Source organism: Lissotriton vulgaris, chromosome 8 (genome assembly GCF_964263255.1).
Source record: "Lissotriton vulgaris chromosome 8, aLisVul1.2, whole genome shotgun sequence".
Classification (NCBI taxonomy): Eukaryota; Metazoa; Chordata; class Amphibia; order Caudata; family Salamandridae; genus Lissotriton; species Lissotriton vulgaris.
Window position 1 is genome coordinate 1,371,610,742 of NC_141696.1, and position 24,269 is coordinate 1,371,635,010.

Here is a 24,269-nt window from a genome sequence, read left to right on the forward strand (position 1 = left end):
TTCACTTGGCGCTGAAGGCTTTTCATCCATCCTTCCGGACCAACTCTCTGCTTGTACAGACGGACAATACGACCACAATGTATTACCTCAACAAGCAGGGGGGGGGGTCGAGATCGCGCACCCTGTCTCGGGAGGCGCAGACGATCTGGCACTGGCTTCTGGCAAGAGGATTGACGATAACAGCTACCCATCTGCCAGGTGTGCAGAATGTTCAGGTGGACGCACTGAGCAGACTGATTCAGGAAAACCACGAGTGGGTCATAAACGACGACGTACTAGGAGAAGTCTTCGCAAGGTGGGGGATTCCAGACGTAGATCTGTTCGCCACCGCCGAAAACAGCAAATGCCGAGACTTCGCCTCCAGGTACTACCAGCAAGGGACGCTGGGGAATGCACTCTGGATCAACTGGTCGAACAGCTTTGTTTACGCTTTTCTGCCCATCCCACTGATTCCGGCGGTGCTCATCAAGCTGTCTCGGTCCAGGGCACGAATGATCCTGATTGCCCCGGAATGGCCCAGAAAGTGGTGGTTCACGGACCTTCTACACCGGTCCCTCCTTCCACACATACGGTTGCCGTGCAGGCCGGACCTTCTCACGAAGTTCGGGGGGCAGATGGTGCACACCAACCTCTCGTCCTTGAGTTTGGCGGCATGGCTCCTGAGGTAGTGCAATATAGCCATTTGAATCTACCAGAAGATTGCATGGACATACTGAAGGAGTCTAGGAGGCCTTCCACTCGGACGTCCTACGCTTACAAGTGGAAGAGGTTTTGTATCTGGTGTGTGTCCAGGAACTTTGACCCTACGACGTGCAAGGAAGATGTCATCCTTCCCCTACCTTCTACATTTGGCGCGGTCTGGCCTTAATGTTCACTCCATTAGGGTTCATCTCGCTTAATTGACTGCCTACAGGAAAAGCCCTTCACAGACTTCCTTCTTTCAGATCCCTGTGATCAAAGACTTTTTGGAAGGCTTGAAGAAAGGGTTCCCTCCTGTCAGGCTTCCTTCGCCTTCATGGGAATTGAATGTGGTGCTGTCCAGTTTGATGAAGGAGCCTTTTGAACCCATTCATAAGGCTTCGTTCCAGCACCTGTCCTGGAAGGCGGCGTTCCTCGTGGCCATTACATCGGCCCGCAGGGTGAGTGAAATTCAGGCGTTGTGTTGTAATGAACCTTACACTGTATTTCATGCTGCTAAGGTTGTTATGCGTACTCACCCTAAATTTCTTCCCAAGGTTATTTCTGACTTTCATGTCAACCAAACTATAACTTTGCCTACGTTTTTTCAGAATCCTTCATCTCCAGCGGAAAGGTCCTTACATTCCCTGGATGTTAGGAGGGTGTTGACATTTTATTTGGAAAAGACAAAAGATATTCGTAGGTCAGACCAATTGTTTATCAATTACGGATCAGTCAGGACGGGTCTTGCGACCTCTAAGCTGTCCATTTCTAGGTGGATTGTGTCCTGCATACAACTATGTTACCAGAAAGCTAATAAGACCTTAGGGGGTAAGCCTAAGGCTCATTCCACCAGGGGCAAAGCTGCCACGACAGCCTTGCTCCGTAATGTGCCCGATTGCAGAAATTTGCAAGGCCGCCACTTGGAAGTCAGTTCATAGCTTTGCTAAGCATTACTGTCTGGACGCTGATGCCAGAGCAGATGCTCAGGTTGGACAGGCTTCGCTGCGGAATTTGTTCGCACAATAGTGGTGTTGGTTTCTTTTCTCCACCGCCGCTTTGGTGTGGGGATGGGCTTGCCATTCTATTCACTAGATTATGACTATACACAGAGATCCCCTACTACAGAAGGAGTAGTTTCTTTTCTGTAACTCCAGTTCTGTAGTAGGGGTATCTCTGTTATAGTCATAAGTGCCCGCCCTCCTCCCCGGTGGAGAGATGTTCATGTAAAGAATGCTACAGGTCGGGCGTGTTACGCCTTCAAAAAGAACTGAAAGTAAGAGAGACCTGCAAGGCATTCTGGGATACTGTGAAGTTCTGGAAAGTTCTCTTAAAGGCACAGTATCCTATTTTGAGCCACATAATGGCAGCCTATGGGGCTTGTCTGTCCATGTCTTCCTCTCTATCTTCCAGAGGGGTTTGTGCTGAAGGCAAAGGAAATCTGTACAGGCTTTGCTGTTTGTGGATTTTTGGTGGAATTTCTAGCTGAAGTACTGGACAGTGTAGCAGTTTATAGGCTGGATTATATGTCTTTAAATTCTCTTAAGTGTCTGTGCAGTTCTGCATTTTTTCGACACTTTAGAGATTATTTTTGATTGCTCCGGGGTCCACGCACATGGGCGGGACTATTCACTAGATTATGACTATAACAGAGATACCCCTACTACAGAACTGGAGTTACAGAAAAGAAACTACTCCTTCCTCAAAGAAAAGAAAGGAGGGCAGTCCCTCTTCAAATTAAGGGGACTCTAAGAGATCTAAGTCCCAGGATAAACGTAAGCCTAAACACCACAAGAAACCTCAGTCCGAGACTTCAAAACCCTCTTCAGCTCCTGAGTCTGCTTCTCTGACTCCTCTCAGAGACCACTCTTCTCGACTGTTGACAGCGTTGTGGTCGAAGATTCCACTGTCCTCAAGAAAAGTAGATGTTCCTTCACTGTTGACGGCAACGACGGTCAAGACGTCAACGGCAGGAGGAACTTCGCCGACAACAACGTTGTCATGGCCTTCTCCATCGATAATTTCAGTCGACCACACAGGTTCGTCAAAGGTTTCAGCGACGACGTCCCCGCAGACTAAGGCCATCCACGCACTATTGGCGGTTGCACCATAGTCGAGCCCATGTGGGGGGGGGGGGAAATCAGTCTCCTTCAGCAAAGGCAAATTTAGGATTCAGCAAAAATACCTCCTCTATTTCCTGCTCCTCTTCTTGACTGCCAAGAGTCAGAGGGCGAAGGTATGTTTGGCCCTGCATACAGTGCATCACAGTTATGGGTTAAGTGCCAAGATTCTGATGAGGAGAATGATCCATCTTATCTGGCAGGGGAATTTTCTTTTGCGGAGAGAGACCCATCCGTCATGTAGCGACAGTATTCCTTCCAGGAACGTTATCCATACGATGACAGAGAGGAGCATCATCATCAGTTCATAGAACCATCAATGAACTTTCCAGTGTCTCTAGTGTCTGATCTCCGTCACATGCTTAATGACTATTACAGACGTTTTCCGTACTCAAATGCACCTCAGAAGCCTTTACGTCCCTAAGAGGTACCCACTATTATTCCATGCCAAAGTACTCCCAAATCCACAAAGGAGAAGACCCTTCCTCCTCCTATAGTCATCACGGTGGATACTCCGGATGCTCAAACAGAAGAATGTGAGATACAAACAGACAGATGCCCATGATGAATGGGATGACTACATAGCCCCTGTGCCACCATCTGCTAACCCTCCTGCTGCGGATTCCCCTCCGGCAGATATCGGGGGATTTCATGATCTACTAGGGTGTGCCTTCAATCGTTTTGATTTACCAATGCCAACTAAACATAGTGTTTTCTATATGATTTTAAACAAGGCACTCAACGTTCAGTAAGTGCAATTCCTATCATTTACTTTCTATGGCAAGAAGGGCTAAAGTTAATTAAAACACCTGCCTACGTTCCAGCGGTTATTCCAAAACTGGACAAAAAATACAAGGCTCAGGATGACTTGCCTGCATGCCTCATTGGTCCATAAAGGCCAGACTATGATCAAGCAGCACAGAGAAGAGCCAAGAATCCTGCATCTCCCTGCATTGCCCCACCTGACAAGGAGGGTCGTTGGCTCGACAATATTGGAAAGAGGTTCTCTGCTCTGGCGGCTACCTCAGTTAGAGCCTCTAATGCTATGGCAATTTTGGGGAGATATGACAGGCAGATATGGTCGGACATCTATAATCTATTGGAGTATCTACCAGAGGATAAAAAGAAAGAGGCAAAAGATATTCTTTTGGAGGGAGAAAAAGCGTGCTCAGAGCTCATTGAGATAGCTATGGACGTTGCATCCACGGCATTTCCACAGATGGCAGGACAGCGGTTCTGAGTCGTCAGTGAAGGCTAAAAGCAACCGCCTTTTGTCCAGAGGTACATGCAAAGGTTTTAGACATGCCTTTTGATGGGGAGTGCTTTTTTGGTAAGCACAAAACGAGGAGCTACAATCTATCAAGAAGGACACGGATACAGTCAAAGCCTTAAGGAATTACCACCAGCACGGCTTTCAGTCCTTTCGGGCTAGAGGACTAGGGCAATTCTTATCCCGTCCGCAATTTCAGGAGTGGTACCAGCCATATCCACAGATTACCTACCAGCCATACAACCGGTTTCTCCAGTCTAACAATCAGACTTATTCAAGACCGGCAGGACCCAAGGAGGTAGCAATCTGCTGGAAAGTCCCAAGACTACAATAGCAGAAAATGAAGCTTATCAGGCCCCTGCTACCATAGTCCCACACCACGATCATGTCTTCTCCGCATCCTTTCAGAAATGGAACTCTATTTCTTCAGAAAGATGGTTTCTAGATATCTTCCAACATGGATACACACTAGAATTCATTCAGCATCCTCCAAATGTTCCACCGTACACAAATCTGCTCAGTCACCTTTCAGAACTAAAGCAGGAAATTAGTTTACTTCTTCTCAAGCAAGCCATAGAGTAAGTACCCCTCAAACAACAAAACCGGGAGTTTTATTCCCACTTCTTCCTATCAAAAAGAAAAATTGGGAAATGGAGGCAGGTCATGGACCTCTGAATGCTGTACAAGTTCCTCAAGAGTCAGTCTTTCAGTATGCTCTCTCTTCAGGAGATTCTTCGAATGGAAAAAGGGGATTTTCTGGCTTCTCTTGATCTCCTAGACGCCTATTTTCATATTCTCATTCACCCTCAACATCGAAAATTTCCCAGGTTCAAGGTGGCAGGGCACCATTACCAATTCAAAGTGCTTCCTTTTGATTTAAAGTCCTCCCCAGAGTGTTCACAAAGTGCATGGCACTGATAGCAGCCTTCTTAAGACGTTCAGGAAACCAGGTGTTCCCATACCTGGATGTTTGGCTCACAAAGGGGGAGGGGGGGGGGGGGAATAGATGTTAAAAAGAATCTGACTCAATGAAGAGCCCGGAGGGACTCCACAAACCATACGATTAGCATCTGAGTAGAATTGATCAATTTGTTAACTATTTACGACCGGTCAGTAAGATATGAGGTAAGCAGCTTCAGGGCAGAGCTCATGACCCCAATTTCCTTAAGCCGGCCCACCAATCTCAAAGAAGATATGGTATCAAAGGTCTGATCTAAGAGAATCAGTAACGTGGTGCGCCCAGCATCAACCAGAGTTCGAATGTTATGGATTACAGAAGTTAACAGTCTCAGTGCTGCGGCCATTTCATCCAAATAGGACCTAAGATGGAGATGATGTTTCTCCAGGATTTTTGCTGAGATTGGTAACAAGGATGATGGGCCGATATTTTTTTTTTACCTATAAGGATCCAGGGAGGCCTTTAAGAGAGTTTTAACTAGCGCAGTCTTCCAAGTAATGGGGTACAGCGCTGATGAAATAACTACATTAAGTGTAGAGGTAAGGTGAGGGACAATTATCTCCCTCCTTAATTTCATGATCTTCAGGGGGCAGTACTCCAGCGGGGAACCAGAGGTAATTCCTCCTAGCAGGTGATCTGTGTGCTCCTGCGATTGGGGAGGGGGGAGGAGGGGAGTGGGGGGGGGGGGGTTGAAGGTTGATAAGTCAACTGCCTCCTGGTGGACTGTCAGGGCATTATGAGGAGAGTGGGGCATGGCGGGGACTATATTGGATGCCTCAAAATTGAGAACTTCCAAAGAGGAATATATTTCCGAAATTTTAGAATTGAAAAAGCTCCCGAGAGCTATCTGTGTGAGCAGACTGGAGGCGAGGAAATGGACTTAATTACGTTAAAAAGTTCCCTAGAGGATCTGAGGGATTCTGTCTGTCTAGAGTAGAAGGATACTTTTTCCTCTTTAATGGCGATTTTATATTCCCCTAATCTCAGTTTGTGAAGATCTTTCAGCAGACTTAAGGTCTTGAAGCCAGATCCTTTCTTGCAGGCGGCAAGATTGTCTTCGTGTCCTCAGCCTCTGAGAACCAAGGAGCACTGGGCTTTGTTCAGGCCACATAGTGCGCCTTAATTGGGGCTAAGAGATCAATAGCTGTTAGTAGCCAATTGGAAAGCTCTGAATCCAAATTAGCATTAGTGATACATCCATTGATGATTATTAAGCGTATTGAGGAGGACTTCCTTACTAATAAGGTTAAGGTTCCTCTTTTTTCCCTATTATTTAGAGCTGTATGTGATGACCGGATATGGAGAGAGAGAAAGGGATGTCTTAATGATCTGACCAGGAGAGGTGGGCATAATTCGAGAATCATTTGAGAAAATACCATCCAGTATATGTCCCGCTGATTGGTAGGACTCTTCACTCATGTGACAGAAACCACAACAGTTCATGGTTTCTAGAAAGATTTGGGTTTCTTTGCATAGAGTCCTATCAATATGAAAATTAAAATCGCCCAAAAGTGTTAGGTTAAGTTTCGCTAATGATGGTTCTATAGGATTGGTCAGATCCTGACTAAACGGCCATCCTGGCCCAGGAGGACGGTAGATCACAATTCCAACAAAGCTTTTAGTCTGGAGTATTTTTAATGAAACGTATAGCGCCTGATAGGGGTCAGAGGGAGTCCTAAGCGACTCAGTGTGGCATGAATATGAGTCCTTATACAGGATGCCCTGTTCCCCCCCCCCCCACCCCCCATTCTCCCTACCCTGTCCAATCTAGAGAAGGCGTATCCCAAAGGGATGGCCTCTACCAGGTCAGGACCGGAGCAGTCCCTGGCCCAGGTTTTTGTACTGAAAACCCCGTCAGGCATGTGAAGAGATACAAAGTCACATAATTCTACTTTGTTTTTAACTGAGGGATCTTGCATTAAGAAGATAGCCCAGAAAGGAGTTGTCAGGGGGAAGAGGAAAGGCCGATTCTCAGTGGGAGTATTACTGACGGTAACCTCAGGAATCTGAAAGTTAGAGGAAGGGCAAGCATATGCTTGTCTCACTGGGTCACCTTCCTGGTCATTTACTGGCAATGGAGGTCTCCATGCAGCCATCCCTCTGTAGACCAAGAAGCTGGTTCTCATTTCAGCATCAATGATGGCCGCTATGGCCTGGTGAATGGTCAGGGACAACCTGTTGCAAGGTCTTGATTTCATTCACTTTGTACACAACTGGTAATGACCTCGCATGAGTCAATGAACGGATGGGGGGCTCACCTTCAAGAATGACAGGTTCACTGCAAGTGGTCCAAACCAGAATGGGAGTGTCAAACATTCTGAAGCTCAAAGCACTGTTTTTAGGTCTGAAGGCCTTACTTCCTTGGATCAAAGGTGCGTCGGTGCTTATCAGGACAAACCACACTACGACAATGTTTTACCTCCGAAAGCAAGGCGGAACGAGATCTCAAGTGCTTTCCCTTCTTGCTCAGCAGATATGGGAATGGCTCCTTGTCAACCACATCTACTTGCCTCGCGGAGCCCAGGCTCGACCTAAAAACAACAGTCATCCAGACAATTATCACTTACCGCCTGACTATGTACGGGTTGTGTTATATCTCAACTCAGGTCCCAGACACTGTTAAGACGACTACAGATCATCCAGAAAGAGACATCACGTCTGTTCTGGTTTCCCACATAAAGCTTTGGTCTCCTCCCATCTGCATTGACTTATTGTTGCAAAAAGAATCAAATTTAAGGCACTATAGCTGGCCTTTTGTGCTTTCTCCAGTCAGGCCTACTTTGGTCAGAAAACAGATTCAACCCTACAACCAGGCCATTAGGCCAGCCAATCCGAGGCTTGCTTGTGCCCCGCAGGTGAGCAGAGCCTGAGCCGGTGGCCCCTGATTTGAGTTCCAACTCCCAAACACTAGGATTTTCTCGCTCTCCAGTTAATTATTATGATATCTAGCTAGTCCATTTAAAAAAGCTGCGTAACACCTTCCTCTTCTGAGCCGTGCAGTATGCGTTATCAGGTAGTTTGTTGGCTTAGTCATCGCTGGGAAGTCCTGGTGGGACAGCCATGCACTGTATAAAAGTTTAAACATTAAAAATAGGAAAAAATCCTAAATCAAACAAAGAAGTTATGCGGAGGGTGGAAACAAACAGAAGACTTAATTTCACATTATTTTTTTTAACATAGTGTTGCTTTTCTCAGCCACTGGCAACTTTGATATTGAAACACTTAAGTTACAGAACAAACTAAAGGACACAGTTCAGCCAAATGTAGCAAATCTTTATTGCTAATTAAAACAAACACTAACGAAAACACTGGATGACAAACTACATTGGCAGACAGGTTAGCAAAAAATAACAGCACATTCGGTTTATGTCGAAGTGCCACTTACTATTTCAGTCTATTTTCTGCACACCTTGTACCTGGCCTTTGGCAGTGAACATCTTAAAGTCAACCTGAGTGCTTGTACTCTTTTCTGGCAGTGTCTCCAAACTTTGTGGCTAGGGTTCAATACTATTATATCTCACTTACAAAGCGGACTTTCGGCAGTGTTAAAAATGGCTAAGGGGGGGGGTTACACTGCATGCGACTGTGGGTATAAAAGTAATCATCTGCATCCAAACAAATAACTAACTTTGCAAATGGTGATCGCTTTTTGTACACAAAGAACAGTCAGTTAAGTAATACACAAAAAGCAGTCTGTTTGATAAAAACTATTGCGGAAGAACAAGTTTAGCTGATCCTGGCAGTTTTCATTGCAGGATAACACAGCTTCGTTTCTCTTTAATAAACTGCTTTAAAACACATTAGTATTCTGTGACATTTGAGAGGTAGATCAAGGTTATAAAAACGCATCCACTAAGATAATGATTCGGTAATATTACCACTGCCAGCCATTTGCAGATCTTGGAATTGAAACGTTGACTTGATGAGGAACCTCCCATCAACTAAAACGCTGCATTTCTGCAGCCACACTCCCACCGTTCTCCTCGTCGGACACAAACCGCTGCACGTCTGCAGCCACACTCCCACCTTTCTCCCCGTCGACACAAACCGCTGCATGTCTGCAGCACACTCACACCGTTCTCCCAGTCGGACACAAGCTGCTGCATGTCTGCAGCCACACTCCCACCATTCACCCCGTCGGACACAAACCGCTGCAGGTCTGCAGCCACACTCCCACCGTTATCTCCGTCAGACACAAACCGCTGCAGGTCTGCAGCCACACTCCCACTGTTCTCCCCATCGGACAAGTCTGCAGCACACTCCCACCGTTCACCCCGGACACAAACTGCTGCATGTCTGCAGCCAAACGCCCACGGTTCCCCCAGTCGGGCATAAAACGCTACAGGTCTGCAGCCACACTCCCACCGTTCTCCCCGTCTGACACAAACCGCTGCAGGTCTGCAGCCACACTCCCACCGTTCTCTCCGTGGGACACAAACCGCCACCATTCTCCCCGTGGGACACAAACCGCTGCAGGTCTACAGCCACACTCCCACCGTTCTCTCCGTGGGACACAAACCGCTGCAGGTCTGCAGCCACACTCCCACCGTTCTCCCAGTCAGACACAAACGGCTGCATGTCTGCAGCACACTCCCACCGTTCTCCCCGGACACAAACTGCTGCATGTCTGAAGCCAAACGCCCACGGTTCCCCCAGTCGGGCATAAAACGCTTCAGGTCTGCAGCCACACTCCCACCATTCTCCTAGTCAGACAAAAGGCTGCAGCCACACTTATACCATTCTCCTGGTCAGACACAAAACGCTGCCTTCATTAGCTAAGATCATGCATCATTTTTTGGTGTACTTCATTTCCGTGTCTGAAAGATGGCAGTAACAACAGTTTAATCAATAAAAGCCTGTATTCCTCTGACCCCCCCCCCCAAAAAAAAATAAAAAATGGCTATGAGCTTAAAATAAAAAATAAAACCAATCTATGACAATTAAACACACACCACCCTTTCTCCACTTTTGCCTTCTGTCAAGCAAGGGAAGCAGCATTGGGACATCTTAGGTTGTCTTCTGGCCATGCGACCAATCAATCATCTGAGAAGGCGAGTGAGGAAGAGGCTGCATTTCAGCCTCTTCCTTTGGCAGTGCTCGTTACACAAATAAGTCCCCATGGCTTGGAAACATTAAAAGTTTAAAAGTGATCTGAAACTGAAGTATAAAATTCATTCTAAAACACAAGTCTGTCATGTACAACACGCTCCATCTTCTGTAGGCGCTGAGTCCTACTGCAGGATGCAGCATCAAAGTCCACCAACTGTCCCATAAACTGGGCCATGGACCTCAAAACTTCCAAGTGCATTTGTAGCTGCTCATTTCGAGCTGTCGAAGAGAAGATTTCCCAAGTACGGGCGCTTGAATGAGCTGATCCAATGTTGTCGGATGCAATCCACAGGCTGCAAGGTCATTGCAAGAGGATGCCTACAGAAAAACAAATGCATTATTTAAGGCAGCACATCAGCAATAGCACTATGAAATACTTGCATGCAAAACACCTGCGTCATTACAGTCTGCTACACCCGTGCCATGAAAATTGGATCTATTCAGAGCAAGCAGAGCTTCAAAAAGCATTTTCCTTCTGGAGAGTTTGTACATTCTCTTTCGTGTTCCCTCATGCTCTCTCTCACGTTAACATACCATAACATATATTTGTGAAGCGCACATTTACCCAAGGGTATCTTGGTGCAGAATAACAGACGTTTGCTACCCAAATAAATAGTACTCATTTTATCCTCAGATGGATGAAGGGCTGACTGATCCCACCAGGATTTGAACCTGTGACCATGAGGTCAAACACAGGCCGCTACAGTGGGCACATTAGTCCACTAGGCCACCAGACATAGCGTTCCCACTAGTGTTCCCTCTCTCGTGTTCACAAACTTTCTCTCCCATTGACACCCTGGGGAAAAAGTAAGCACTTTATTCCTATCTGTGTCCATTGTGTGGGAATGGGAAGTAACATTTCCCAACACTTATACCCCCCCCACCCCCTCCTCCCCAATACTGGTGCAAGGGAAAATAATTTCCTGAGGAAAACCTTTTTGCATGCTTTATTGCACACCATGTACATTCAAGCTTGCAGAATAATATAAATGGGAATGCTACAGAGTTTTCCAGCAGCCTGCCTGGCAACCAAAGACTGGAAGTGGAACAGAGTGAAGTGGTGCAGGATAGAATGAAGTAGTGCAGGGAAGAGTGCAGTGCTGTCACGCAGAGTAGAGCGATTCAGAGTGCATTGGAGTAGAGTGGTGCAGAGGCATAGAGTGGTGTAACGTGCAGTCATGCAGAGTGCAGAATCGTAGAGGGGTGCAGAATGCAGTGTACAATAGAGTGATGTAGAGTGCAGTGAGAATGCAATAGTGTGGAGTAACGAAGCGTGCAGTGGTGTACAGTAGAATGTGCACCACTGCACTTTATGCCACTATACTCCATAGTAGTTGGCATAGGTACAGTGGCATAGGGTGCATTGACTTTGAGTAAAGCGGTAAGAGTGAATTGGTGTGGAGTGCAGTGGCTTAGGACAGAGTGACAGTAGACTGAGTAGAGTGTAGTGGCACAGGGTGCACTGTTGTAGAGTAGCGTTAAGTAGTGCAGCGTTGATTGCAGTGGCGTGGTGCAGAGTAGTGTAAAGTGCAGTGGTATAGAATGCAGTGGTGTAGAGTAAATTGTTTCAGAGTGGAGCGATTTAGAGTAGTTACATGGAGTGGTGCAAAGTGGCGTAGCAGAGTGGAGAGGCACATAGTAAAGTGAGGTAGAATGCAATGGCAGAGTAGAGGGGTGCAGAGTAGGGAAAGGGATAAGTGGGGTAGAATGCAATGGCAGAGTAGAGGGGGAAAGGGATACGTGGGGTAGAATTCAATGGCAGAGCAGGGTAGAGGAGGAAAGGGATAAGTGGGGTAGAATGCAATGGTAGAGTAGAGGGGAAGGGATAAGTGGGGTAGAATGCAATGGCAGAGTAGAGCAGTGCAGAGTAGGGAAAGGGATAAGTGGGGTACAATGCAATGGCAGAGTAGGGAAAGGGATAAGTGGGGTAGAATGCAATGGTAGAGTAGAGTAGAGTAGGGAAAGGGATAAGTGGGGTAGAATGCAATGGTAGAGTAGAGAAGAGAAAGAGATAACGGGGGTAGAATGCAATGGCAGAGTAGAGCAGTGCAGAGTAGAGGGGGAAGGGATAAGTGGTGTAGAGTGCAGATTGGCGTGGCACGCATTGGCGGAGAGCGGCGCCGAGCGAAGTGGCGGAAAGCGGCGCCGAGCGCAGTGGCGGAAAGCGGCGCCGAGCGCAGTGGCGGAAAGCGGCGCCGAGCGCAGTGGCGGAAAGCGGCGCCGAGCGCAGTGGTGTAGAGTGCAGTGGCGTAGAGTATTGTTTTGGAGTTAAGTGGTGTAGAGTATTGGCATGGAGTGCAGTGGCATGTTGTGTAGAGGCGCAGAGTGCAATAGAGTGGCGTAGACTGTAGTGGCATAGAGAAGATGGTTTCAGGGTAGAGTGAAGTGGCGTAGAGTGCCGTAGTGCAGAGTAGATTAGCAGAGAGGATTGGCGTAGAGCAGTGGCAGTCAATGACAGAGCAGCAGACAGTGCAGAGTTGCATAGTTTACGGTCGTGATATGCAGCTGTGTAAATAGAGTGGCGTGGAGTGAATTGGTGTAGAGTGCAGAGGAGCAGAGTGGAATAGATTAGCGTAAAGTGCAGTGGTGCAGAGAGGAATAGAGTGGGGTAAAGTGAAGTGGTGCAGAGTAGGATAGAGTGGCATAGAGTGCAGTGGTGCAGAGTAGAATAGAGCGTCGTAGAGCACAGTGATGCAGAGTAGAATAGTGTGGCGCGAAGTAGAATAGTGTGGCGTAGAGTGCAGTGGTTTTGAGGAAAGTGGTGTAGAGTGCATTGGCATAGAGTGCAGTTGCGTAAAATGGGGTGGAGCCAAGTGCAGTGACATAGAGTAGATTGTTTCAGAGTAGGCATCCTGTGGTTCAGAGTAGATGAAAGTGGCGTAGAAGGGATTGGCAGAGTGCACTGGAGTTACAGTGGCAAAGTGCGGTGGCGTGGTGTAGAGTGAAGTAGCAAAATGTGTAGTGGTGCACAGTAGAGTAGTGTGGGGTTCAGTGCATTGGCGTGGAGTAGAGAGTAGTGGGGTGGAGTAGAGAGAAGTAGAGTAAAAGTGGAGTGGTGCACAGAAGAGTGCAGTTGTGTGGAGTGGGGTAACATGGAGTATGCATGACATGGCGGCGTACTGGCAACACATCTTCAGTTGAAATGACCATTCTGTAGTAGGGGATCTCTGTGTGTGGTCATAATCTAGAGAATAGTCCCGCCCATGTGCGTGGACCCCGGAGCAATCAAAAATAATCTCTTAAGCGGTCTTCTGTGCAATCCTGCATAGACACTTAAGAGAAAATTAAAGACAATAATGCAGCCTATACCTGTAAGGCTACACTGTCCAGTACTTCAACTACAAATGCAAAGGAAATTCCACCAATATCACCTGTAACAGTCTGCTAAGTTTCATCCATGGATTAAACTTCCCCTTCACAAAATCCTTGGAATGATAGAGAGGAAGGGATGGACAGACAAGCCCCATAGGCTGCCATTATATGCCTGGAAAAGGGATACCGTGCCTTTAAGGAACTCTCCAGAGACCCTCTATATCCCATGATGCACAGCAAACTCCTTTTACTTTCAGTTCTTTTTTCCGGCTCCTGCTAGCAGAACCCTGGAGCATGGAGCTCTCCCTTTTTGGGTGTTTAAACACTTTTTTGGCCCTTTTAAAGTGTTTAGAGGGTTTCACTCTACGTCTTTTGGCTTCTTCCTTTTGCTAAACTTTTTTGGTAGTTTTGGCCACTCTTCTGTCGAATATGCCAGCCCTGTTCAACAAGTGTCCTGAGTGTGCCAGGCAGAAGGCCAAATCAGATGCACACAGAGTGTGTATCCTCCGTCTCCCTTCCTCTCATGTCCCTGAAGACTGACAGACCTTCACAGACTTCCTTCTTCCAGGTCCCTATGATTAAGGATTTTTTGGAAGGATTGAAGAAAGTGTTTCCTCCTGTACCGAGTCCTTCGCCTTCCTGGGAGTTGAATGTGGTGCTGTCCAGATTGATGAAGGAACCTTTTGAACCCATTCATAAGTCTTTACTGCAGCACTTGTCGTGGAAGGCGGCTTTCCTTGTGGCCATTACATCGGCACGAAGGAGGAGTGAGATTCAGGCATTATGTTAAGAACCTTAAACTGTTTTTCATGCTGCTACGGTTGTAATGCGTACTCATCCTAAGTTCCTTCCTAAGGTGATCTCTGATTTTCATGTTAATCAATCAAGAAATTTGTATAGCGCGCTACTCACCCAGAGGGTCTCAAGGCGCTTGAGGGAGAGGGGTCAGCTACTGCTCAAACAGCCAGGTCTTGAGTTGCTTCCTGAAAGAGAGGTGGTCTTGGGTCCGACGGAGGTGGATGGGGAGAGAGTTCCAAGTCAAGCCTTCCCAGGAGGACCCTCAGGGAAAGAGAGAAGATTAGTCTCCAAGGCCTGGAGCTCCGGCGACAACAGGAATCAGTTGGGTCTGGGCATGGAGGGTCGTGCTCTGCCCGTGCTGTGGCCTCTGGGGGGCTCCCCAGTCAAGAACAGGCCAGGAAAAGACACAGATCCCAGTCGACGTCGAGGACTTACGACGTCGAGAGGGAGGACTACTATCTGCTCCCAGGGCTCTGGGTCGAATCAACGTCTAGGGGACAGACGTCGAGTCCCTGGTCGCGGCGGCGCCGGCGCTCGTCTGGAAGGAGATCGGCCTCGAGGACATCCGCTTCAAGGCCTGCACAAAAGAAGAGGAGAGTGGTTAGGTCATCTGAACACTCGCAGACCTATTGTCCATCTAGGCTCCGCCATTTCCTAAGGAGAATCCTCCTCCTCCGACGACGACGACTCCTCCTCCTCCTCCTCCTCTGCCGCGACCTCCTCCACGTTCGGTGTCGTTGCCGCGTTTTCCATCGCCCCCCAAGACCTAGAGGTCCGGTTCTGCCTCTGCAGATTCCGCTTCCTGTCCGGCCAGTGGAACGCCAGAGGCCTAGGAGGTCGAGATCAAGGTCTGGAAGGAGACATCGTTCAAGGAGTGACCGTCGCTCGTCAACACTGTCCAGGCATCGTCGCCGTAGGGACAGGTCCAGGTCCAGTCATACGGATTCCACAAGTGCCCGGGAAAATTCACCAACATTGTCAGATTCCCCAGTTACGAGGGTGTCACCAGTGAATGACATTGTGTAGTTCCAGGAGGTATTGTTGAGAGGGGCATCGAAGCTGAGGATTACCCTGACTGTCCCCACACCTTCGACATCTGTGATTTTTGAGAACCTACACAAGCGGCAGTTGTCTCAACCCTGGCTGCCCTTGGTGCCAGGGCTAGAGGAGCCATCACTGGAGCTCTTCTGGACGCCGGCGTCAAATAGATCTGCCCCTTCCCGGCTGCAAAAGACATACAGACCACCAGATTCGGATTCAGCGTTCCTCAGATCGGACCCAGTGCCGGACTCGGTGATAGTCACTGCAGCTAGGAAATCTGCACGCTACTGCCCCGGCCTCTAAGGTGCCTCCAGATAAAGAGAGCCGTCCGATGGACTCTGCGGGACGTAAAGTATGCGGAACGGCTACTACGTCGATGAAGGCCGCTAGTGCAGCAGCTCTCCTGGGTCGATATATCCGGTCGTTATGAGAGTCCCTGCAGCAGTTCCTAGAGCACCTTCCTAGGGACAAGAGGGAGGACTTCCAGGAGATCAAAGAGGGTATGATGGTCTCCAACCAGGTAATCAGCTCTGCCGTGGACTCCTCCCTCCTGGTGGCTCATGGTTACTGCCACAGAATTACCCTGACACGTCATGCCGGGTTGCGCCTGACTTGACTAAAACCAGAAGCGCAACAGAGAGTAGCCAGCCTGCCTTTCTCGAGTGCTACTCTTTTTGGAAAACATGCGGATGAGGAGATGGCCCGCATGAAGGCGGAGGCTGAAACCCTGACGGCTGTCGGGTTGGAAAAGCCGAACAAGCAAAAGACCTTCTGTCCTTTCCAGAGACGTTACGGTGTCCAGGGAAGAGGGCAAGGTCGTCAAGCTGGGCGGCAGCAACAGCAGCAGCAGCACCAGCGGTGCCAGTTCCAGAAGCGCCAAAGGGGTAGTGGCGGCCAGCAGTCCTCCTAGACGCCTAAAGGCCCGGCCGGGTCTAGGCCCTTAAGTGCTACTTCCCCCCTCGTCCGTTACCCGCTCCGGTGGGGGGGGGGGGGGGGGGGGGGGGGAGCATACAAAATCACTTGGTAGAGTGGAGAAAAAATACTCAGGACAAGTGGGTGGATACAGTCTTCGTTTCGTCAGCCCGCCTCCAGCGATTCCACCGGTTTGCTCGCAGTTCCAGCTGCGCGAGCTCCAAGTGGAGGCCGATACCCTATTAAGAAAAAGGGCGATAGAAGACATCCCTCTGTCTCAAAGGGGAAAGGGTCTTTACTCGCGGTTCGCAGAAAGACAAGAACGAGTTTAGGCCCATTCTGGATTTGCGACAGGCAAACAAATGGATTTGCAGAGAAATGTTTTGCATGCTGTCTTTGCACCAGATTTATCCTCAGCTGCAGAGGGGAGACTGGCTTTGTGCAATAGACCTGCAAGATGCATACTTCCATGTGCCCATTGCACGGAAACACCGGAAGTTCCTGCTGTTCCTGGTCGGCACCAATCACTATCAATACACCGTTGGACTGAATTCTGCTCCCAGGACTCTCAAAATGCATGGCGGTGGTAGCAGCGCACCTGAGCAAGAACAAGGTGTTTGTCTACCCCTACCTGGACGACTGGATGATCAAAGCCTCCACCTTCCAGGAAGCGCAATTGCACTTCAACAGGACAGCCGTTCTGCTGAATCAACTGGGGTTGCGCATTAACATGTCCAAGTCTGTTCCGACTCCTGACCAGTGCCTGCAGTACTTGGGAGCCTCCATCGATACTCTGTCAGCAAGCGTGTCTCCTTCGGAGGAGAGACCCTTACCGATCCTTCCAAAGGCTCAGGCTTTCATAGCTGCTCCATCTTCCACAGTGAGGACGGTGTCTTCTCTACTGGGGTCGATGGCCTCTTCCTCACGCCACATGCAAGGCTCCACATGAGGCCGCTGTAGGAGTGTCTCGAGGACCAGTGGGATCAGAGGCGGGGGAGCTGGGATGACAGGATCAGGCTGTCTCTTCACGCCCTACAGTCTTTGAAATGGTGGTGCTCAGCGGAGAATCTCCTCAAGGGGGTTCCATTCTACAAGGACATTCCGAGTCAGACTATCGTCACGGATGCTTCTCACCTCGGCTGGGGAGCGCATTCAGACCATCTACAGATCCAGGGTACATGGTCCCCAGCGGAATCCACGTACCACATCAATTTCCTGGAACTCAGAGCGGTTCACTTGGCACTGAAGGCCTTTCATCCGTCCTTCCAGACCAATTCCTTGCTTGTGCAGACGGACAATACGACCACAATGTATTACCTCAACAAGCAGGGGGGCTCGCGATCACGCATCCGGTCACTGGAAGCTCAGGCGATCTGGCACTGGCTGCTAGCCAGGGGACTGATGATAACGGCCACCCATCTGCCAGGTGTGCAGAATGCTCAGGCGGACGCACTCAGCAGGCTCGTACAAGAAAATTACGAGTGGGTTCTGAACGACGAGGTGCTAGAAGGCATCTTCGAGAGGTGGGGCACTCCAGACGTAGATCTGTTCGCAACCGCCGAAAACAGAAAATGCAGAGACTTCGCCTCCAGGTATTACCAACCAGGGACTCTGGAGAATGAGCTATGGATCAGCTGGTCGAACAGCTTTCTGTACGATTTCCTCCCATTCCTGAGATACCGGCGGCACTCATCAAGCTGTCCCGGTCCAGAGTATGGGTGATCCCAATTGCTCCGGAGTGGCCCAGACAGTGGTGGTTCACGGAACTGCTCCACCGATCTATTCAGCCTCACCTGCGACTACCATGTCGGTCGGACCTTCTCACGAAGTTCGGGGGCAGATGGTGCACCCCAACCTCTCGTTGTTGTTTGGCGGCATGGCTCCTGAGATATGGACAACTAAATCGGCCTGAGGATTGCATGAACATTCTCAATGAGGCTAAGCGGCCTTCCACAAGGACGTCTTATGCCTACAAGTGGAAGAGGTTCTGCATCTGGTGTATGTCCAATAACTATGATCCGACAACCTGCAAGGAAGATGTGATCCTTCCATATCTCTTGCATTTGGCTCAGTCTGGCCTTAATGTTCAATCTATTAAGGTTCATCTCGCAGCGTTGGCTGCATATAGGAAATGTCCTTCACAGACTTCCTTCTTCCAGGTCCCTATGATTAAGGATTTTTTGTAAGGATTGAAGAAAGTGTTTCCTCCTGTACTGAATCCTTCGCCTTCCTGAGAGTTGAATGTGGTGCTGTCCAGATTGATGAAGGAACCTTTTGAACCCATTCATAAGGCTTTACTGCAGCACTTGTCGTGGAAGGCGGCTTTCCTTGTGGCCATTACATTGGCACAAAGGAGGAGTGAGATTCAGGCATTATGTTGTCAAGAACCTTAAACTGTTTTTCATGCTGCTAAGGTTGTAATGCGTACTCATCCTAAGTTCCTTCCTAAGGTGATCTCTGATTTTCATGTTAATCAATCAAGAAATTTGTATAGCGCGCTACTCACCCGGAGGGTCTCAAGGCACTTGAGGGAGAGGGGTCCGCTACTGCTCAAACAGCCAGGTCTTGAGTTGCTTCCTGATAGAGAGGTGGTCTTGGGTCCGACGGAGGTGGATGGGGAGAGAGTTCCAAGTCTTGGCTGCCAGGTAGGAGAAGGATCTTCCTCCCATGGTGGTTCTTCGAATGCGTGGAACCGCAGTGAGGGCGTGGTTGGTCGATCGCAGGTGGCGGGTGGGAGTGTAAAAGGTCAGGCGGTGGTTGAGGTACTTGGGGCCCAGGTCGTGGAGGGCCTTGTGTGCGTGGGTGAGGAGGCGGAACGTGATTCTCTTGCTGACGGGGAGCCAGTGCAGGTCTCTCAGATGTCCGGAGATGTGGCTGTGTCGGGGATGTCCAGGATGAGTCGAGCGGAGGCGTTCTGGAGGAGTTGGAGTCTTTTCTGCAGTTTGGCTGTGGTTCCAGTGTAGAGGGTGTTTCCGTAGTCCAGTCGGCTGGTGACTTGGGTGACCGTCTTCCTGGTTTCGGTGGGGATCCATTGGAAGATCTTTTGGAGCATGCGTAGGATGTTGAAGCATGAAGATGAGACGGAGTTGACTTGTCTGGTCATCGAGAGGACGGAGTCCAGGATGAAGCCCAGGTTGCGTGCGTGGTCCGTTGGTTTGGGTGCGCTGCCCAGGGCGGGGGGCCACCAGGAGTCGTCCCAGGCAGAGGGTGATGATCCAAGGATAAGGACTTCTGTCTTGTCAGAGTTCAGTTTCAGGCAGCTGTTCTTCATCCACTCGGCTACTTCTTTCATCCCTTCGTGTAGGTTGGTTCTGGCAGTGGCAGGGTCGTTTGTGAGGGAGAGGATCAGCTGGGTGTCGTCGGCGTACATGATGTTGAGGTTGTGTTGCCGTGCGATGGCTGCGAGGGGGCTCATGTAGACGTTGAAGAGGGTGGGGCTGAGTGAAGATCCTTGTGGTAAGCCGCAGATTACTTCGGTGGCCTCGGATCTGAACGGGGGGGGGAGGCGGACTCTGGGTTCTTCCGGCGAGGAAGAAGATGATCCACTCCAGTGCCTTCTCATGGATACCGACGTTGCTGAGGCGTTGTGCTAGGGTGCGGTGGCAGACAGTATCGAACGCCGCGGAGAGTTCCAGGAGGATGAGGGCCGCTGTTTCCCCGTTGTCGAGCAGGGTCCGGATGTAGTCAGTGGCTGCGATGAGGGCGGTCTCGGTGCTGTGGTTGGCTCGGAAGCCCGACTGAGTGGTCGAGGGATCAGTTTGTCTCGAGGAAGGCGGCAAGCTGGCTGTTGACTGTCTTCTCGATGACTTTGGCGGGGAACGGGAGGAGCGAGATGGGGCGGTAGTTTTTGAGGTCGGTGGGGCCCGCTGATGGTTTCTTCAGTAGGGCGCCGAGTTCGGCATGCTTCCAGCTTTTCGAGAAGGTGGTGGTGTTGAAGGAGCAGTTGATGATGTCTCTGAGTTGGGGTGCGATGACTGAGTCGGCCTTGTTGAAGACGTGGTGGGGGCATGGGTCGGTTGGCGATCCCGAGTGGATGGTGTTAATCGTGCGGGTGGTGTCTTCGGTGCTGACCGGGGTCCAGGCGCGGAGGGTGGTGGTGGTGGGGGGTGTTGGTTCTGTGGTTGGAAGCGTGGTCTGTTCGTCGAAGCTGTTGTGTAGGTCTGCGATCTTGCTGTGGAAGAATGAGGCGAGTGAGTCGCAGAGGTCTTGTGAAGGAGTGATGTCGTTGTTTCCGGCGCTGGGGTTGGAGAACTCTTTGACTATGTTGAAGAGTTCCTTGCTGTAGTGTGCGTTGTTGTCTAGTCGATCCTTGAATGCAGACTTCTTGGTGGTGTGGATCAGCTTGTGGTGTTTGCGGGTGGCGTGCCTAAGGGCGGTTATGTTGTCTGCGGTCGTGTTTTTTCGCCAGGCTTTCTCAAGGGAACGGCAGTTTTTCTTGGAGTTCTTGAGGTCTTCGTTGAACCAAGAGGCTCTCTTGCTTCCGGGCCTGCTGGGGTGGTTTTTCAGGGGTGCGGGGTCGTCAGCGCAGTTGGTGATCCACTGTCTGAGGTTGTTGGCTGCTTGGTTGGGGTCCGTTGATCTGGCAGGAGGGTTCTGGTTCAGAGATGTGGTGAGCTGGTGGTGGTGATCTTGTTCCAGGTTCTGCGGGGAACCTGTTGCGGGTGGAGGTGAGTCGTGGTCTTTCTGAAGCTGAAGTGGACACAGCTGTGGTCTGTCCAGTGGAGTCCGGTGGAGTGGCTTTGGAGATGTACTTGCTGGAGGAGAAGATTGGGTCGAGCGTGTGTCCGGCGTAGTGGGTGGGGGTGTTCACCAGTTGCTTGAGTCAGAGGTTGGCGAGGTTGTCCAGCAGGGTGGTGGTGTTGATGTCGTTGTTCTCCAGGTGGAAGTTGAGGTCCCCTAGGAGGATGTAGTCGAAGGAGGAGAGGGAGTGCGGGCAGATGAAGTCTGCGATGTCTTTGCTGAATTGTGTGCGAGGTCCTGGGGGTCTGTAGATAAGGGTGCCTCTGAGTGTGGTCTTGGGGTCGGTGTGTATCTGGAAGTGGAGGTGTGCTGAGGCTGTGAGGGTATCGTCGGAGCTGGTCGTGATGCGGATGGTGTTCTTGTGGACGATGGCGATGCCTCCTCCTGTCTGGTTGACGCGGTCCCTCCGGGTGATCTTGTATCCGTCCGGGATGGCTATGGCAATGTCGGGTGCTGAGGAGGCGTTCATCCAGGTTTCTGTGAGGAAGGCGACATCAGGAGATGTGGTGTCGAGCAGGTTCCAGAGTTCCACGGCGTGTCTGGACGGAGCGGGGGTTGAGTAGGATGCACTTCAGGTGGTTGTTGTTGGTGTTCGGCTTGGCGGGTGCGGGTGCAGTGCAGGTCCGGATGCAGGAGAACTTGCAGGATTGGCAGGTGAAGGGTCCGTGGGTGCGTCCTGGGGTGGCTTGGTGGCAGCCGGTGTTGATCGTGCTGAGGGTGGCGGCGTCAAACGTCCGGCGGGTGGGTGGGATGGCATCTGCAGGGGCCAGGGGGTCTGGCGCTGGGCACGGTCCAGGCGTGGACGGGCGTAGACGGGCTTGCCTTTGGCGCACCATTGGCGCGCCTGCTGCGCGTGAACGCTGCGCGTACGTGCGGACTCTGCCATAAGTGGAGAGTGAGGGGGCGGAGCGAGGGAGGATCAGCTGGGAGGCGGGAGCTGGGTGGCGAGTGGGGAGGGGAGCGTTGATGCTGGAGGGGACGGGGGTGGGGCCCCGGGGGAGCAGCGGCAGGGAGCGGGGTGGGTCAGAAGCGGCGGTGGAGGCACAGAGGAGAACAGGGGCACAACGAAGCAAACGATCACTTGAACGAGTACAGGCACAATACTAAGCAACAATCCTGGCGCAACACTGGGGCACAGGGGAACAGGGGTACAGGGGATGAACAAAAAACAATTACAGGCACAGAACCGGGGGCAGATACAAACTAGGCAAGGAACAAGTACAATGAAAATTTACAGCACAAATCCGGGGGCAGATACAGACTTGGCAGCGGCGGCAAGCAGAAACGGGCACACTCGGGGTGGGCCACGCGGCGGGAGGAGCGACCGGCTCTGACCAGGTCAGGTCACAGCTCCCCACCTCGCGGACACCACCTTTTGTGATCAGTTGGAGGGAGGAGCAGCTGGGAGGCGGGGGCGGGGTGGCGAGTGGAGAGGGGAGCGGTGATGCTGGAGAGGACCGGGGTGGGGCCGCAGGGGAGCAGCGGCAGGGAGCGGGGTGGGTCAGAAGCAGCGGTGGAGGCACAGAGTCGAACAGGGGCACAACGAAGCAAACGATCACTTGAACGCGTACAGGCACAATACTAAGAAACAATCCTGGCGCAACACTAGGGCACAGGGGAACAGGGGTACAGTGGATGAACAAAAAACAATTACAGGCACAGAACCGGGGGCAGATACAAACTAGGCAAGGAACAAGTACAATGAACAATTACAGCAGAAATCCAGGGGCAGATACAAACTAGGCAAGGAGCAATTACAGGCACAATTCAGGGGGCAGATCCAGACTTGGCAGCGGCGGCAAGCAGAAACAGGCACACTCTGGGTGGGCCACGCGGCGGGAGGAGCGACCAGCTCTGACCAGGTCAGGTCAGGTCATAACTTTACCTAAGTTTTTCCAGAATCCTTCCACTCCAGCGGAACGGTCTCTTCATTCCCTGGATGTGAGAAGGATGTTGAAATTCTATCTGGATAAGACCAAGGAGATTCGTAGATCAGACCAACTGTTTGTTAACTATGGGTCGGTCAGCACTGGTCTTGCTACCTCTAAACAGTCCATCTCTAGGTGGATTGTGTCCTGTATCCAGTTATGTTACCAGAAGGCTAATAAGACCTTAGGAGGTAAGCCTAAGGCTAATTCCACCAGGGGCAAAGCGGCTACGACTGCTTTGATAATTAATGTTCCCATTGCAGAGATCTGCAGGGCTGCCACGTGGAAGTCGGTCCATACCTTTGCTAAGCATTACTGTCTGGACTCTGATGCCAGAGCAGATGCTCAGGTTGGGCAGGCTTCGTGAAAAAATCTGTGTGCACAGTAATGGTGTTGTCTTTCTCCACCGCCGGATTGTTGTTGGAATGGGCTTGCCATTCTATTCACTAGATTATGACTATACACAGAGATCCCCTACTACAGAAGGAGTAGTTTACCTGTAACTCCAGTTCTGTAGTAGGGGGTATCTGTTATAGTCATAAGCGCCCACCCTCCTCCCCTGTGGAGAAAATGGTACTGTAATGTACACTACAGGCCTTGCTTTATACACCTTCAAAAAGAACTGGAAGTAAAAGGAGTTTGCTGTGCATCATGGGATACAGAGGGTCTCTGGAGAGTTCCTTAAAGGCACGGTATCCCTTTTCCAGACATATAATGGCAGCCTATGGGGCTTGTCTGTCCATCTCTTCTTCCTCGCTATCATTCCAAGGATTTTGTGAAGGGGAAGTTTAATCTATGGATGAAACTTAGCAGACTGTTACAGGTGATATTGGTGGAATTTCCTTTGCATTTCTAGTTGAAGTACTGGACAGTGTAGCCTTACAGGTATAGGCTGCATTATTGTCTTTAATTTTCTCTTAAGTGTCTATGCAGGATTGCACAGAAGACAGCGAAAGAGATTATTTTTGATTGCTCCGGGGTCCACGCACATGGGCGGGACTATTCACTAGATTATGACTATAACAGAGATACCCCTAATACAGAACTGGAGTTACAGGTAAGAAACTACTCCTTACATTTGCACTCAGTTTTACTGATAAAAGTATACAGTGCACAAAAAATTATGTATTCGACATCAAATTTATTGGATTTGTTAGTCAGTACAGTTCATTTACAAACATTAAAATTTTGTTGTGCGCTCGGAAAAATATATATCCTCAAGCAGCCCCCAGTAGCCAGCATGATTGTCCTAACTGGTAGTGTCCATAAACCAGTCGAGTAAAAGCAGCCTGGACAACCTGTCCGCTTGTCTCGAGAATATCTTCCATTGGATGTGCGAATCGCGCTTGAAATTAAACGGAGAGGAATCCGAGATCCTTCTCTGGGGAAACCGACGCAAACTC

General features: G+C 50.1%; 1 protein-coding gene across 1 annotated transcript in view; it reads right to left on the reverse strand.

The window, feature by feature from the left end:
• Positions 1 to 8,284: 8,284 nt before the first annotated feature.
• DONSON (DNA replication fork stabilization factor DONSON) overlaps positions 8,285 to 24,269 on the reverse strand; it is a 108,730-nt gene continuing 92,745 nt past the window's right edge. Inside the window, exon 10 of the mRNA XM_086935340.1 lies at positions 8,285 to 10,453. Within this exon, the coding sequence (XP_086791466.1) occupies positions 10,316 to 10,453 (138 nt within the window). The 3' untranslated portion in view covers positions 8,285 to 10,315. The remainder of the gene's footprint in view (positions 10,454 to 24,269) is intronic.